The sequence below is a fragment of the Carcharodon carcharias genome, chromosome 18, assembly GCF_017639515.1.
Source record: "Carcharodon carcharias isolate sCarCar2 chromosome 18, sCarCar2.pri, whole genome shotgun sequence".
NCBI lineage: Eukaryota > Metazoa > Chordata > Chondrichthyes > Lamniformes > Lamnidae > Carcharodon > Carcharodon carcharias.
Window position 1 is genome coordinate 24,238,711 of NC_054484.1, and position 17,662 is coordinate 24,256,372.

At 38.8% G+C, this 17,662-nt stretch overlaps 1 protein-coding gene across 18 annotated transcripts in view; it reads left to right on the top strand.

The window, feature by feature from the left end:
• The window catches only part of sh3bgr (SH3 domain binding glutamate-rich protein), a 43,960-nt gene extending 27,995 nt beyond the window's left edge, over nucleotides 1–15,965 (top strand). For 3 of the 18 annotated variants that reach the window (XM_041211706.1, XM_041211707.1, XM_041211722.1), the window contains 9 exons: nucleotides 1,100–1,162; nucleotides 5,586–5,681; nucleotides 7,152–7,223; nucleotides 9,391–9,420; nucleotides 9,948–9,977; nucleotides 10,234–10,260; nucleotides 12,170–12,199; nucleotides 12,720–12,791; nucleotides 14,043–15,965. In XM_041211706.1, coding sequence (XP_041067640.1) covers nucleotides 1,100–1,162; nucleotides 5,586–5,681; nucleotides 7,152–7,223; nucleotides 9,391–9,420; nucleotides 9,948–9,977; nucleotides 10,234–10,260; nucleotides 12,170–12,199; nucleotides 12,720–12,746 — 375 coding nt within the window. In that variant the 3' untranslated portion in view covers nucleotides 12,747–12,791; nucleotides 14,043–15,965. The remainder of the gene's footprint in view (nucleotides 1–1,099; nucleotides 1,163–5,585; nucleotides 5,682–7,151; nucleotides 7,224–9,390; nucleotides 9,421–9,947; nucleotides 9,978–10,233; nucleotides 10,261–12,169; nucleotides 12,200–12,719; nucleotides 12,792–14,042) is intronic. The other 15 variants (XM_041211710.1, XM_041211708.1, XM_041211711.1 and 12 more) reach the window with 15 other exon arrangements.
• The last annotated feature ends 1,697 nt before the right edge of the window (nucleotides 15,966–17,662 follow it).

The following is a 17,662-nucleotide window of genomic DNA, read 5'->3' on the forward strand; positions in this document are numbered from 1 at the left end:
GTACCACTCATTCATTTATATGTTCTTAAAAATGGAGACCAAAGTTTTATGTTTTTATTTGTCCAATTTGTAGGAGGAAAAAAAAGATTGCTTTCTTTAATCCGGTTTTCTTTTTTTTTTTTGCCCCATGCACTTTCTCTGTTCATCATGTGTGATTTGGGGGCTAGGAGAAGCAATGCTATTTTAGTTGTGGGAACCTGGTGTGAGCATTGATTACTTCCATTTGGTGACAGGGTGGTTGGATGCAAAAGTAAGCTTTTTCTATCTCCACCTTAAGCCCAGCCTCAGAAGAGAGCCATCTTCTGCACCAGTATAACACTTTTCTATTTAGAGTGCCGGTCATTTTTATGACCTGCCTGAGTGAGATTGCCAGCAAAGTGCCAGTACATACACTGGGCCAACAACCACCAGGAACTAAGTTGAGAATTACCCAATACAATTCACTTGGTAGCAAGCAAAAGAAGTCACTTTCATCCCATTAGTCTGAACTGCATTTGAGCCTAGATTCCAGAAATGAGAGTAATGTTACTATCTTCACAAGGCACATGTTGTTTTAATCAATTTCTTGAATGTAGTAACTAGAAAGAGTTTTAGCAATTAATTCAGGTCAAAATGTTGGATTACACAATGCAAGCTCTTGCATATTGCTGTTAACAGCATATGTAGGAATGCTATTTTTGCAATGTGTAAGATAGATAAATGACTTTTATAATGCCATGTTTATTTTTTGCTTTCATGTTTACCTTGCACATTATAATCATATTTCAGATACAGTGTATTGGAAGAGTTGGGCTTTTGAGTCCTGTTGTAGGTATTTTGTACATAGCTTAAGATAAATGCTTCTTCATTGATATGCTTTTTTTTGGTCTAATCTAAAACATGAGGGGCAATTTCAAAAAAATTGGTTTCTGAACCTTATGAAGACTTAAATTCTTAATGGACGATGACCAACACTCAAACTTACTAAATGTCAGTTTTGTCGTTTTTATTACACTGAATCTGAGACGGGGGAGTTCAATGAAATATTTTCCTCTTGCCTGCTAGTTAATAGTTTATATACAATTCTGGGTTTCCTTTGTTTGCTTTTGCTCCGCTACAGGAAGCACATCAGGCTATAATCATCCAGAACGGCGAAGTTCCAGAAAGTGATAAAGGAGACTTAGTAATTAAGCCTTAAATTTCTTTCTCTTTTATGTTTTCTGTCTTGCTCCACTTCCTCATTTGAATTAACACTTATCCAACTGTCAGTGTGTTTCTTTGGTGCTTTTGAAGTACGCAATGCAGATCATTTTCTGGTTAGAACTCTGTTCAGGAGCTGCATAATTGCTTCTTGGTTGGCACATAGTAATAGGACAGAATTTGGATCTGTTTACGACATGTTTTACAACTACTAACCATATGGGACAATTGATAGAGCAAAATGGAGGTGTTATTTGAACTGTAAACTTGTCCAACTGAAGCAATGTTGCAGCTCAAGTTTCCAGTTTTTACAAACATCAGTTTTCTCACAATGATCATGTTGTAACCATGTTGTTATTTGTATTGCGGAGCTGATATGTTACTGTTTAGATACAGGGTGGTGGCAGAAGACTGAAGAATTGCAAATGTTAAACCCTTGTTCAAAAAAGTGTGTAAAGATGAGCCCAGCAGTTACAGGGCAGTCAGTTTCCCTTAGTAGTGGGAAAGCTTTTAGAAACATAATCTGGGACAAAATTAACAGTTGCTTCACCAAGCGTGGATTAATTAAGGAAAACCAACATGAATTTTTTGAGCAATTTATGTCTAACTCACTTGAGTTTTTTTGATGAGGCAATAGAGAAGGTTGATGAGGGTAATGTGGTTGATGTAGGAAGGTAGGAGTAGGCCATTTAGCCGGTCGAGCCTGCTCCACCATACAATAAGATTGTGAATGATCTGGTTTCAACTCTACTTTCCTGTCTGCCCCCATAACCCCTTGACTCCCTCTTCGATCAAAAATCTAACTCAGCTTGAATAAATTCACAGACCCAGCCTCCACTGCCTTCTGGGGAAGGGAATTCCACGTACTAATGACCCTCTGAGAAGAAAACTTTCTCCTTATCACAGTCTTTAAAGGGCGCCATCTTATTCTTAAATTATGTCCCCTAGTTTTAGTCTCTTCCGCAAGAGAAACATCCTTCCAATATCCACCCAATCAAGTCCCCTCAGGATCTTATGCTTCAATAAGACCACCTCTCATTCTTCTAAACTCCAAAGGGTAACGGCCCAACCTGTTCAACCTTTCTTCATAAGACCAACCCCTTCATCCCAGGAATGAGTTGAGTGAACCTTCTCTGAGCTGCTAATGCAATTGGCTATTTTTTTTTTCAAATAAGGAGACTAAAACTTTACACAGTATTCCAGATGTGGTCTCACCAATTCCCTGTACAGCTGCAGTAAAACTTTTCCTGCTTTTATATTCCATTCCCCTTGCAATAAACAACAATATTCCATTAACATTCCTAATAACTTGTTGTACCTGCATATTAACTTTGTGATTCATGTACCAGGACCCCCCAAATCTCCCCATACCACCAAATTCTGCAATCTCTCCGCATTTAAATAATATACCACTTCTCCATTATTCCTGCCAAAGTGAACAAGTGTGCATGCTTCCAAAAGAAGTTTGATGAAGTGTCACATAACTGGCTTGTCAGCACAGTTAGAATCCATGGGATGAAAGGGACAGTGGTAGCATGGATATGAAATTGGCTGAGACACAAGAAACAGTAGTTATGAATGGTGCTTTTTGAACTGAAGCAAGGTATACAGTGGGGCTCCCCAGTGGTCAGTGTAAGGACCCCTGCTTTTCTTGGTGTGTATTCATGAGTTAGACTTGAGTGTACAGGGCACAATTTCAAAGTTTGCAATGACACAAAACTTGGAAGCATTGTGAACTGTGAGGACGATAGTGATAAACTTAGAGGAGATGGGCTGGTGGAATTGCAGACGAAAGTTAATGCAGAGAAGTGTGAAGTTCTTCATTTTGGTAAGAAGAACAAGGAAAGACAATAAGTACAAGGGTACAGTTCTAAAGAGGATGCAGGAGCAGAGGGATCTGGGCTTATAAGTGCACAAGTAATTAAAGGTGTCAGGGAAGGTTGAGAAAATGGTTTATAAAACATATAGGATCCTGGGCTTTATAAATAGGAGCAAAGAGTACAAGAATAAGGAAATCTGTGTAAAATACTGCTTCAGCCTCAACCAGAATATTGTGCCCAGTTCTGGGCACCACGGTTTAGGAAGTGTTATAATGTGGAAAAGATTCACTAGGTGATTCTAGGGATGATAAGCTTCCGTTACATGGATAGGTTTGAAAAGTTGGGGTTATTGTCCTCGGAGAAGAGGAGATTTGATAGAGGTGCTCAAAATCATGAGAGCCTGGATGGAGTAAATGGGGTGAAACTGTTCCCATTGGCTGAAGGATTGAGAATTGGAGGGCACGTATTTACGGTGGGTGATTGGCAAAAGAAACAACGGTGACATGAGGCAAAAGTTTTTTATGCAGCCGATGTTTAGGACCTGGAATGCCTTGCCTGAGGGTGTGGTGCAGGCAGGTTCAAGTGAGGCCTTCAAAAGAGAAGATAAACAATTTGCAGGGTTACGAGGGGTGCAATTAGGTGAGTTGTCTCTGTCACATGAGCAGGGAGGACATATTATTAACGAAATGTTAAAATTTTAATTCTATTTTTACTTGCTGTTGGAAACCTCATCCCGCCCGTGGATGAGATTTCCTAAAAAATGCAAAGGCCGCTTGGCCTTTTTGCCTGCCTGCACCACAAAAGAGAAGCTAAAAAGAGAAGCTATACGAGATCTTTGATTAAGAGCTGATCACTGTTGTTCTTTGGTATTACAAAAAGGGAAATGATTAAAAAAGAACGAAAGTTATGCTAACCCTTTTCTGTGAGTCACTGGTTGGGTCTCCACTAGTATTATGTCCAATACTGGTAAGGTTGGACAGGCAGCAAAAAATTCTTTTCAATTATAATTTTAATGGCCTTAATAGGCCTTTTAATTGTCGCTGCAGATTCCGGCGCGTGCCCACTGACTGAAATATCGCGTGAGTGCGCAGCGATGTCGGGACCCTCGCCCGACGTCATCACGCATTATTTTACGCTCAGTCAGGTAGGGCAGCTGTCTGCCCGTCGAGGGTTATGTTCTGTCCCTGGAAATTTACATACACCAATGTTTGAAGGTGGCAGGGCAAGTTAATAAAGCTGCTAAAAAGAGAAGCTATCCGAGATCTTTGATTAAGAGCTGATCACTGTTGTTCTTTGTTATTACAAAAAGGGAAATGATTAAAAAAGAACGAAAGTTATGCTAACCCTTTTCTATGAGTCACTGGTTGGGTCTCCACTTGTATTATGTCCAATTTTGACCACTTAATTTTCAGAAAGGTATCAAGAACTTGCAGAGTGCAGTGGAGATGTGCCACGGGTGAGGAATTTCTGACCTGTAGAAACTAGAGAAGGTGGGGTTGTTTTGGAGCAGAGCTGAAAGGATCATTTAATGGGGGTGTTCAAGCTTATGAAGGAGAAATTGTTTCCACTCAAGTGTGTTGGCAACCAGAGGATACCAGCATAAAACGGTCAGCAAAAAAACTCAGAGGGGAAATGTAAATTTTATTTTACGCAGCAAGTTCTGATCTGGAATGCACTACCCAAAAGCATTTTGGAAGCAAATTCACCAGCAGCTTTCAGAAGAGAATTGTATGTATTCTTGAACAGGAAAAACTTGCAGGTCTGTGGGGAAAGAATAAGGAAATGGGGCTGATTGGATAGTTCTTTCAGAGGGATGACATTGGCACAATATGCTGAATGCTTCTGAGCTACAAGATCACATCAATAGTTTTCCCCATCAGAGATGATTAAAGGGCGACTTGTTGCAGGTGTTTAAAATTTATGCAGGGATAAAGTAGGTAGAAATGGATCCCTTCCGTTGATTGAGGTGTCTAAAATGGGAAAGTGTATAAGAGATGAAACATTTAAATGTAGAAGATTCAGGAGAGAACATGAAAGACCTTTGTGGCTTCTGAGGCTGTGGGTACACTCCTAGAATAGAGACAATGTGAACTTTTAAGATGGGTGATCGAAGGAAAGAGAAGTATAGGAATTTGGAAACAGGTACATAGGATAGGATTATTGCTTACACACCGGACAAATATCAACGTGAGTAAGTTCAGGGATTATCCTTTCTGGTTTGTAAATCCTGTGCAATCTCCAGCTGCAATTTTTGGTAAGAACATGCTGGGAAATTAAGAAAGCTTGTGTATTTCAAATTGGGGAAACTGGATTTAACCAAATCACCATGCCACAAAAGAAATGTGGAATTATCAGTGATAATCAGTAAAACTAAATTTTCAATTACCCTAATCATAGACATTTGTAAAAACTGGAATACAGAAAAGGCCAGGATGCTATGTGCATTTTTTTGTCTCTAATCATTTTTAGCTTGGTTAACAGAAAAGAATACTGCTCTCCTGCTCTCTGTCTCAATTATTTATCTTGTCTGCAACATCTTCGCATGATGCAACTGTTTTCTCTTATCTTGATTTTTCACTTTGGTAGGGCAATGAGCAGCATTTGCATATAGCTGCAGAAGATCAGCTTGAAGAAAATATTGAAATGTTGCATAATCATTTTGAACAGTCAACAGATATAAATGTAATTATGTATTTGCTTGCGTTGCTTTTTGTGTGCGTGTGGTGTATGTTTTTGTGCCTGCTTTTTTTTCAACTCTTTAATTCTGTTTTTCACTTTGACTTATAATTTTGTGTGTGGGTGGAAGTCATCAAGTTGTGCAAGCACAGTCCTGGGTCAATATAAATTTAAAATAATTCAAGTTTGATTTCTTTTTTGACGTAAGGAGGTTTAAGCTACAACGGATGTCTCATAGACAAACAATTAACAGCTGTAAAGAGAGCGAGTTCCTTGGGAGCAGTAGTAAATGAAGTGAAGGATTGTCAAAAATTAGTTCTGTGTTAATACAGTTCAACATTAAAGTATTGTACTGGACTGTTCAATTCTAATCTCAATATTTTGTGGCCCACAAAATAATTGTATAGTGCAGTATACTATTTTGTATAGTAGCCTGAATTGCTTCAGGCGTTTTGTAACTTAAATACTTTGTAGCTGCCATCAAAGGACCTTTTGGTAGAACTTTTATTTGTAGACCGTTACAACGTGCCAAAGGTGGACCATAACATTTATTGAAGAAATGTGACTTCTGTTGCCATTTCTATCACTTACATTTCACTTTCAATTGGCATAAAATACATGTACGCAATCATTTCAATGCAGTAACTTCAAGGTAGTAAGTTTGGTTTGGGGGTTCAGGTAATAGTGCTACATCTCTCATCCTTTTAATTTGAAACTCGTATCTAAACCCCTTGATAAAATTACTATCTGATAACCATTCCTGAATATCAATTCTGTTAGCTTTTAACCTTTTGTCAAACTGCATCATAACTGCTAGAAACAAAAATGGAAAATACTGGAGCACTTGTGTCCCAGGGTGCATCTGTGAAGGGAAGGTAAGCCAGTGTCTCATGCTCACATCAGCTCACAGCACCTGTAGACCATTTAGCTCCGAAAGCCTATTTTTCCAATCAGTGAGCTCATGGCTGATATGCAGCCTAACTTTGTGCTTTGTACTTATTTTGGTTACCAATAATCTGTCGATCTCAGATTTAAAATTAATAATTGATCCAACATCGATTGTTGTCTTGTGGGAATATAGTAATAGCACGAGAGAAGAGAGTAATAGGATGAGATTTTTTTTTGCTCCTTACATCAAAGGAAGAGATATGTGTTCATGCTAATATCACCTCCGACATTTAACCATCTCCTGTTTTTTCCACTCAACCACTTTATATTCTGTATGTGCACCAATTTTCATCCATTTGGTTTTGTTCCTTTTTGAATGGTGTTCATTAGTAATAGCTTCCAGTACTGATGAAATGTCATATCTGTTTTCTCCTCCGCTATTGCTGAGTGTTTACAGCATTCTCTGTTTTGTTTTGAATTTCCAGCTTCTAGTTTTGTTTTTTTTTTTATCCAAACTTCTAGAACCTGGTAGATTATTTTTTCTTTTGCACTTTGCTTTCCTTTGAACATTGATGTTGATGTGTGCAGGAAAACATTGGTGAGAATGAAGCTGTGAAAGTTGAGGAATCTGTTCATCAAGCTATTGAACCAGCAGAGGCTGTAAGAGAATTTCACAAACCTGTAAACGGTCCTTTCTTTTCATTTGAGTGGCTTAATCATTTTGTTCTCCGTGTTAATCCTTACTTTAAACCATTTCAATTAACAAGGCAAACTAATAACTCACAGGTCACTTAATAAGCACCTAATGTTCAAGCCAGCAATCAGTCTAATTACAGCTATCCAGTTGATCAGATTAGGCATTTTAAATAGGATTGGGAGGAAGTATGAACATTGATTTTTAATTTTAAAGTTGAGGTAAGATTTGTAAGACTGGGAGATAGTGTTATAGAATATTGTTCTTTCTCTAATCAGGAATGTAAGTTAACCTGAATATAATATTTAAAGTAAGTTGTACTTCTGGAGCATAATGCTTTTGATGCTATGTTTTTTCTGGAGTTGTGAACCTGGTTTATTGGCAAAAGTATTGAACTTGCCAAGCTCCTTATGTAGATTTCTCATTCACTGAAAAGCTCCTAGGATGCCATACTCGGGTGGGGGGCTGGTGGGTAGTTCTGGTCATTATATTGGGCGATGGTAAATTTGCTGTTTTTGACTGCTTCCAAATGCAGTTAGTATAATTTGATCTGTATTGCCCAAAATGCCTGGATAACTTTGGAGCTTTCTTGTAACTGTATTGTCAGAGGGAATTGTTATAGCTTGTCAACTTCACTTTCTTGCTCCTTAAATCAAGTGAAGAGTTAAAAAGGATTTAACATGCCGAAAACACCATAGTGGCTTGTTCCTCCTTGTCTTAACACCCCTGGAAAAGACCAGACTGCGTCATTGCATGTTAGTGAGAAAACACAAAAGGAAGATCTCTCTCCAATAAAAGCACCAAGTGCTAATATTTAACCAAATGAATATGTTTATTGTTAGAGTTCTAGGATCAACACATAACTCTTTTCAATCACAATCGTAGTATGTAGTGTGTAGAAGGGCCATAATGGTGGCAGGTTGAGTGTAGGCTTCCATTGTACAGTTACTGTGTCTCAAATCTGGCTGTCCAAAAACTACATTTGTCTGAAAACTGGACATTTTTAGAATGTGCCATACATCAATTTTAATTGAGTGAAGTTATAAAGAACTTGCCTAGACAATTTGGCTAGGCACTCCATTGGTGTGGTATGTCACCTGACTTGTATCCCCTTCACCGCTTATGTGCCAGTCTGCTCCCATGAGTGAGCGACCCTTAACCCCACCCAACCTGGCTTGACCTGAACCAAACCATCCATAACCTGAAATAGAGCAAACTCTGAAATCCTGCACTGCCTCAGTCCCAAGCTTTTGAGACACTGTACCAGTATCAAAGAGTTGCTCTGTCTGCCATATTGCATTAGTTTGTGTGTTTGTATTGACTCTTACCTTTTAAGATGGTGTGGAATGAATACTTCACCATTTTGGGCACATGACTAACACATTATCCATTAATCTAACATGTTAATATTTATAGTGTTCATCTTTCTACTCAACAGATATGCTTCTTCTAAACTTCTAACATATTTGAAACCTCTTGTTATTGAAATTGTATTAAAAAATACATGTTTTCTACTTTAGTTTCTTTGTTGATTCCAATTTCCTTCACTAAGGACACTAGTCCTGAAGGCGAATGAGGGGGAAAGAGCGGTACTTAGTGTGTAGTGCTTGTACTGCAGCATTTGTAAAACAACAACTTGTATTTATGTAGAAAAACATTTTTAGATGCTTTACGAGAGAGAAAAGTAAAAAGGCTGTGGACGTTAGGCCATGGTGGAAGAGTTAGGAGAGGTGACCATAAGGTTCATTGCAAAGGTGGGCTTTAATAAAGCTCTTAAAAGGTGAAGCAAGAAGAGCAGATGTGGGCAGGTGGGGAGGGACGAAGGGGAAAAGTCAGGGAGTTAGTTCCACAGAGGGGGTCCAGGGCTTCGATCAGTTCCCCACAGGGAATACCTGAGCAGGGGTCCCACAGGAATGGGTTATGTTAACAGCGAACTACTTTAAGCATGTTCCTAGATCCCAGACTACCTCTGAGCAATGTCACAGGAAATTACTCTTTCCATTCAATAGAAATAACCATGATCGTCTCAAGTGAGCAATCGGTTCTTAAAGCGTTGGTTTAATTACAAGAATGCAGAGGTTTGCCTGTCTCCCACTCTTCTGTCTCATCTGTTTGTTTTCATGACTTTGCCAGGCAAAAGAAGAGGAACAACCAGAATCAAAGGTTGGGCCAGTAGTGTGTTTTTCTTTTCCTAAGGATTTATTGGAACAAATTATAAATGTGTGTGATGCTGTAATATATTGATAGTAAAATGTAAGGGGGAAACGCTTCCAATACAAATTATTGTTTGGGTAGAGTTGGGGAACTTTTTTTTATCTTCTCTCCCCAGTTCAAAATTTTCTTGACCTAGATTGCATTCTCCTCCCATTTCTTTCCTGGCTTCGCATTTTAGAATCACCATGTTGTTCCCTCCTCACTCCCCACTCCCAACTGTATTCCCATGAGCTCTGCACCAGCAGTAACTTGTATCTGCCACGCACGTTTAACAAAAAAAAGCGTGTGTATTTGGCCTTTCCTAAGTAAATAATGTTGACAGGAAAAAGAATAATTAGATGAATGGAGTAGATGTTGAGCCATAGTGGGAGTTAGAGCAGGTCAGAAAGTTCTTAAGAGGTTGTGTGCTTTTACACTTAACTTGCCCATATCATCCTTGTTTTTTTTTCTTGTGTTTTTATTTATAATTTTACTAGGAAAAAGAAGAAGTGGAGCCAGTTACAGAGGTTCGATCAATAGATTCTTTAGGCATCTAAAAGCCATTGGTGATTCAGAAACTAATTGATAATCTTTTGTAACAATTGCAGTTTTCCTGCATGTCCTGGCATTTCAGATTCAAACTGCTTGAAGTTGTTCTCATTAGTTTTGTACAGATTACATATCATTTTGCCGATTTCTCATTATAACTAACCAACATATTTCACACTTTTTATTTGTAATTAGCCAACTCCTTTTGTTTTATAATTTCATTTCCTTGTTTAGGATGAAGAAGAGCAGCCTGTAACTGAGGTAGATAATCTGTTACAATGGCTCATCAGTCTTTGTCATCTCATGCTAACTAATCATCCTTTTTTTTTGTAGTGTTTCCATTTCGTTGTTTCCATTTCATTGTCATATTCTTCATTGACCAATTATTGACTTTTTTGAACTGGAATTGACTGTTGCCAGATAACATCCAGGCTGTCGAGAAATTTGGTGCATTTGTGGGATTGTGCCATGTCTATAAATGGCTCTTCTAGTCACAAGTGTCTTGGATATAAGCAAAATTATGATTACTTCTTTAAGGGAAAGAGTATTTACAATCAACAGTCTGACAATCACATTGTTGCATGGATTCGCATGAAGTATACTTTTGAAAACAGTTTTTGTGCAGGCAGTTCACTTAAAAGCCTTAATGCTTGTGATGGGCTTTACCTACTGGATAGACTAGGGTTCATGGTGCTGACTGTTGCTAAGGTTGATAACAGGCGAGAAGTTGAGGTAAATCATGGAGTAGATGGCAGGTGATGACAAACTTGGGTATTAGGTTGCCTCAGGAAGAAAAGACTGAGCCACTCCAAAAGAGAGTTGGAATAGATCACTACAGAGTCTTCATTTCAACAGTGCGAAGATGCAGGAGGAGTAAGAGCATACTTTATTTTTGGCTTAGTAGGAAGGATGTTTATTCCAAATCCTAAATTTTCATTCCTGAGTTGGCCATTGAACATGTCAACAATGAGTAAAGTGACCAGTCATTGATTACAAAGGAAAATCCTTTGAAATGTCCATCATCAACTCCTTTTACCCCAGCAGGATCCTAGGGTATGTAAGCAGGATTCTACAATGGAGCGAGTTTAGAATTAGAAGTATAATTTTAAATCCTCTGATTCCACAACCATATACATTTAACTGCTACTCTGTACAGACTAGCAAAGATTGAGGTTTGATTTCAGCTGATCTCAGGCAGTTGGCTGTTACGTTGCTGGAGTTGGGCTCAGCAATCCTGAACTGATGAGAGAAAAATCATATAAGGTTCTTTTTAATTGCTCACCAATAAATCCCACAAAGTACATATCAACAAATGGCACATTCAGACTCTGCTCTGATGCCTGTCTTGCTTGAACAATGTGTCAACACCCATTGGCAAGAGTCGCACATGAATCATGGTCACGAAGGAAAGGATACTAGCTGGGTTTGGAACCATATCTAAGCAGACAGTTTGCACTATTTGAGAGAGGGAGAAAATTATATATAAATCAAACTTTAAACTACAAATATCTTAAACTTTTCTATTACAATAATGGATCCTGCACCCCCGTTAGTGGCCCCCACTGCCAGTATCACAAAAAAATGGCATAAATGTACTTGGATAGCAATTATTGGTTTTACAATTCTGGGGTAGCTAGGGATTGCCTGCTGTTGATTATTGGGTAACTCTTTTCCACATTGGCAGCTAACAAACTTAATAAGTTGATAGCGTGACTGAGCTCTAAACATCCCTGAATAACGGCTCTTCAAAATTAAAACATGAGCCGTTGCCAATAAACCGTCCAGTCTGAAAAAAAAAGGAAATTTGAACAATTGAACATTGTAAACACTCATCCATGCTCAGTCCTGCCCTTCCCTGTTTTCAACATGGAAAGGTTGAACATGCCTTTGGGGAAAAAAAGATGGAAGTAGGTGTTTGAGGTATCAGTCTCTTCCTAATGAGAATAATTGGAATTTCCAAATATTCTAACCACATCCATTATTTCCTTTTGCTACAGCTTCATCCATTACTACTTCACCATTATTCTTCACCTCTTCAGTCCTTTGGTTCTGTTGTGGGATGTTTTCTGCATTTTTTTCTTCTATATTGCTATTTTTCCCTTTTTCATTAAGCTTTGTCCCTCCTTTCTCTCTTTCCCTCCACACCCACTCGTTTTTTTAATATGTTTAGGAGGAGGATGAAGAAGAACCAGTGACTGAGGTACTTTAATATAAGAGCAGTTTATATATGAGCAGCCTCTTTCTCACCATGCCTAAGAGTGACTGGTTGTAAATGCACCTAAACAAGCTAATTTGACGTGCTAAACCTTTGTGTGACCTGATTATTCACTAAAATATTTTCCACAATACAAGTTGAATAATTATTAGTTTATGACAAATGGAAATTTCATTAACTTTAAAGGTGGCTTGATAACTTTTTAGATGATGTAACCTTGCATTCAGAAAGATCCATCAATTCTTTTGTGTTTTTTAAAAAGCTTATTTTAAATGGCTAAAATTTTTACAGGGAGGTGAGTCTAAATTTTAAAAAGATAGCGAATCATTAGATTATAAAAATTGTTGAATCTTTGCCTAAACATCTAAGTGACTCAGCTGATATGAATGGATAGTGTTGGTAACTATGCTCTCCTTTGTTATTGTTTTATGTTCCACTAGTTTTACTACAATCTGTTTGCTTGTGCTCATTTTCCTTCTCTTTTTCTTTATTTCTTATTGATTAGGATGAGGATGAAGTGGATGAATCTTAAAAATATGATTTTGCTTTTATATGATTTCATCTGCAAGGGTTTAAGGTAATGAGAGAGAATGCTCACCTGACCACCTAATCCTGATTCAGACTAAGCATACAGAATTAACATCGTGCCTGTTGACACTGCTGCTTTTTGGGCTTGAGACATAACTATCCTCAGTGGGTGGTATATCACTATAACATGAATAGTGATCTGATTAGTCAGTAATAATATGTAAAATATATAATTTCCCCAAGCATCCTCCATTTGAAGAATTCTATTTTATTCTGAAAGTTGTACTGTAGGTGAGCTATTTACATTAAGTTGCATCATATCTGGACTAGTCTACTGGAATGGACCACTTGGAATTAATTGCACATGGCTGTTTGGCTGTACGTCTATTTCTCTTCATTTAACATCACTTTGATATTTGAAGAACCTCTTACTGTGTAAAGCATTAAATTGGGCCTTGCATGGTGTGTTACGCTTGTATTGCATATTACGTCTGCACTCAACTGACTGAAGTTTGTACATTAATTTGAAAAATGTTGTGTTCTTTTCTCAGTTTCATTTCCAAGGTTTCAGTGAAGTAGGTTTTTAGTACTGAATAACAGAACTTTGTTCTTCAGCCGCCTTATCTGCTTAATGACTGTTTTAATCTGTCTTGAGAAGCTGTCACTATTGACTTGTGGCTGAAGTCTTTTGCCTTTTAGGTAAATTATTCAATGTCACTTTTTATCACCATAAGCCAAAAATCTTATGATTTCCTCTCAACGATGTATTTTACTGTGAAAAGTGACACTGTTTAAACTCGGTCACCACAAGAAAGTTAAAATGGATAATGTAAAACCTTTGTGTGAAATGCAACATCTCATGAAATGTTTTTTTACTTCCAACTTTGAAGACTAGAAATTTTTGTGGCCTTATAATAGTGATCTAACACCAATGAGGAACTTTTTACTTGGAGTGAGCATCTGGTCAGAGGATGTTGCCTCCTTTTTATCCTTCCCACTGCACCCAGAGCCAAGCAATATGTCAACTAGGCTGGATATTTGGATCTAATTAAATGTGAAATCTAAAAATGGCCACTACTGTTGCTATGTAAAACAACCAAAAGTGTTTGCTCTCAAATTATGAACTGCTCTCTGTTAGATTAGATTTTAATTCCAGCTTTACTGGGAGTATACATTTCACATTTATTGAAGAGTTTACTGCACAGCACGTTGACCTTGGGAGAAACTACACTGATTTCTGTGATTCAGTGGTGGCCTTTCATTAATCCCCTCTTTCTGCTTTTCCCCCTTTTTTTTTCAGGAAGCAGAAGCCCTTGCGGAGCAAAAGCAAGTGTAAGAACTTGACCCAGGAACATTGCACCACCCATAATAACCTCAGTAAAAACATTGGCACTGCCCAAGAAGTTCTTCAATTCAAAGAAAACATGGATTTCAACAGAGGAGTAGCCTTCAAACATCTCCTATTTTTGCAAATATTGAGCCGCAATCAACCTTTTCTTTCTGTTTGTAGATGATTAGCTGCTGTTATGCTTGGAGCCAGTGAGCTTTGTAGAAGCAAAATTAGGTTTTTGGAAGCTGATCTAAGCACTCGTGACAACATGGCATTGTTAAATTCTTTAACACCCGAAACTTTTGTCCTTGGAGCTGCCAGTGAAAGCCTTAGATCAAAGTTTGCCTCCAGGATAAGAACTGCCAATTTTTGCAAAGTTTTGCCTCCTCCTTAATTATGCCAAGTTGCCTCTGTTTCCTATTAATTTTTGCCACTGTTCCCTTCACTGAAAATCAATTGCTGTGAATGTTGGAGAGAGTAATTACTGATAAACGATGCGGTGAAGTTCTTTTTTAAAAATCTCCTTATTTTCCTTTTCCTCTTAATGATGTATTTTAATAGAGCATTTTGGTGTTACATCAACTTTTTAAACAGAAGAAAATAGTTAGGTTAAACTTGCACCATCCAATGGAAAATTTTCATCTCTTATTTTCTTAGGCATTCAAATGTCCATCCCCAGATTTGGATAGTGTTTATTCTGGGTCTAGATTATCAGGTGCACATTCTGTCTTAAAGCAGACAGCTGGGCTGTTCTCTGTTTCATGGTGTTTAGCGTGTAGTACTGTAGTGATACTCATGCAGGAGTTGTAAATGTCAGTCTGCTTATTTGAGAAAAGGACTCCTTTCAGTATATGAGGTAAATGTCTCACCCTATATTCTTACCAAAAGTTTTTTTTTGTCAGTTTACATTAAAGGAAGGATAAGTGTGTAAATTTGAATCCCCAAGGTATATGATTGCCTGTGTTGCCTACTTGTTTTCCCCTTGTCTAATATTAAAGGTGACAGTGTCATGGTGGATAGTGTTTAAACTTGGTTTTAACTTTCATTGCTGGACAATAAATATGGCATTGTGGATCAGCCACTGGTTGTGCCTCTTGCTTACTTGTCCATTGCGTTGAAGTTAAATAGAAAAGGAAATCAAGCGGGTTGCATCCACAAGACTGCATTTACTGCCCAGCAGTGAAAGTTAGAATTGTCCCTTGATTCGTGTCTCTTGTGCCTTTTTGTGTCAGTTTAGTCTCTAAATGTAAAGGATCCTGAACAGCAGCAACGCAAACGTGAATTAGCCCTGTAATGCAACACCTCATGTCTCTCGGGTTTTCTCCATGATTCCGGGGCAAATGGCTCTTCATCTCAATTTTCAAAATAATGACCTGTGAGGCCTTCTAAAATTGATGGGAATGCAGCCACTATCTTTTAAAAGCAAATTAAAAGCAAGAGACATCCAGTGCTATGGCTACATTCTTTAAATAGTCACAACTGAAAGAATTTGGTTGCTTTCAGTGTTTTTTAGGAACTTACAGCATGGATAGGATTTTTGGCCCTTATTGAATCTCAGTACCATTTGCTATGTATAGAAAGTAGACCACATTACATTACCTCTTTCCATAATGGAATGTAACTAAAAGGTGCAGTATTAAAAGTGTGCTCCTTGTGGGAGGTATAGGGCTGGAAGACCTGCTAATTTGAACTGGTGGAACAACCCTCGCACAGTTAATGATTCTACCCCGTTAGCTTCTTCTGGAATTTAGCCAAAATACTCTTTACTGCCCATGTCTAACAGCTGTAATAATAAAGTCCTGTTCCTTCAGTGCTATCACCAAAAAAATGTGATCACTCAAAGCTTTATGAATTCCCTTGCACCCAACAATTATATTTATGTTGTACCCATCAGTGTGTCTTTGTATGTGTGTTTTTTTAAAATACTTGCATAACAAGTTACAGATGTCAGCATTTTTCAATAGCCTTACTTCACTGGGGTCATTATGGGGCAGTGTGCTTGTGTGAAGAGATCCTGACCTACAGGATGTTTTCAGATGACCATCCACTTGGTGACAAAAGGCTCGATCTCTGGATTCAGGTAATATTCTCTCTATGCAAATTGTAGCAAAGGAAAAATGATGGACATTTAACATTTTGATCATTCAGTTTCAAATTTCAATTAGCCCCTCCATACACTCTTTCTTCCAGCTATCCCTGTTCCAATTTCACGTCGCGATCCATTTAGAGCAACTCAAATATCCATTTATAATACATTCCGTACCACGTGTGAAATTTGGCTTTCGCTGCCGGTAAAACACACATTTTCTGTAATCTAAATTAACATGGTATGTCCCAAGGCCTATTAAATTGTAGTAACAGTTCCTAATATGTAAATGTGGTCAGAATATTTTACATAGAGATTATCACAGCGGTGCCCGTTCTGGTCTTCAGGCAATATCAAGCATACAAATAAGAGTCTCTGGATAGCAGTTGGATGCAAGAACACACTGGTAGATCTTTCCATTCGTTGACCTAAGGTGATGAGGCTAATTGTAGCAAACCAGTGCTGCCGTGATAGAGGCTGTTTACTTTAGCATATCGTGGGAATGAAACCTATGAACACCGGAGGAAAATTTGCACACACACACACACACACACACACCCACACCCCCCCCCGGCCGAGGGGGAAGTTCAGGAGTGGACGCGCCTCCGATCGGCGCCCCTGACTGGGGACGCGCTGCCATTTTACGTGGGCTGGCCAATTAATGCCCGCCCATCATGACGTCTGCCAGGAAGCGCTATGCACTCCCTGTGTGGGCGGGTGGGGGGGGCGGGTGGAATTCCCTAAGCTGAGCGTGCGCTCTTTTGCGCATGCGCACGAAAGAGCGCACTCATCTCCCTGAGGCTAAGTGCTACCTCAGGGAGATCAGCGCCAAATTCAAAAGTATGAAATATAGAAAAATAAAATTTCCCTGATGTCCCCTCATGACACTGTCACATGAGTTGGGACATATCCATCACTTTTCATTAAACTTCTATTAAATTTTTAAAAACCCTCATGAAGCACCCTCCCGCCCGTGGATGAAGTTTCATGCTTCTTCTGAAGCCCACTAGGGCTCCCGGCCTGCCCGCCAGCCTTATGGTTGGACGGGCAGGTCCTTTAAGTACTTCAATTAGTTTTTAAATGGCCTCAATTGGCCATTGACAGGTCGGCAGGCGCACAGCTGATTCGGCTGCGCCCCCGCTGACCTGAAAATTGAAATGACGCGGGGTGACAGCAGTTCCGCCCGGCGTTATCCTGCGTCATTTTACACATTGGCGTGGGGCCCCCCCCCCCCCCCCCCCGCTCGCCAAACTCCATATCCTGCCTCGATTCTCAATTTTGCATAAAGAATTACCTTCACCCACTGAGCCATAAGGGGAACTTTAACAGCCTTGAAAATGCACACAAAAGAAATCTAATGCTTTTCACAAATGAAGGTAAATAATATCATAGGACAGGGAGCTAACTGATCTTTGGTAGAGCAGGAATGTGAATCTGTTTTTATAAGCATTTCTGGGGTGGGTATTGAACTAGTAGCAGTTGTTTTAGATTTCTGCCTTCCCTT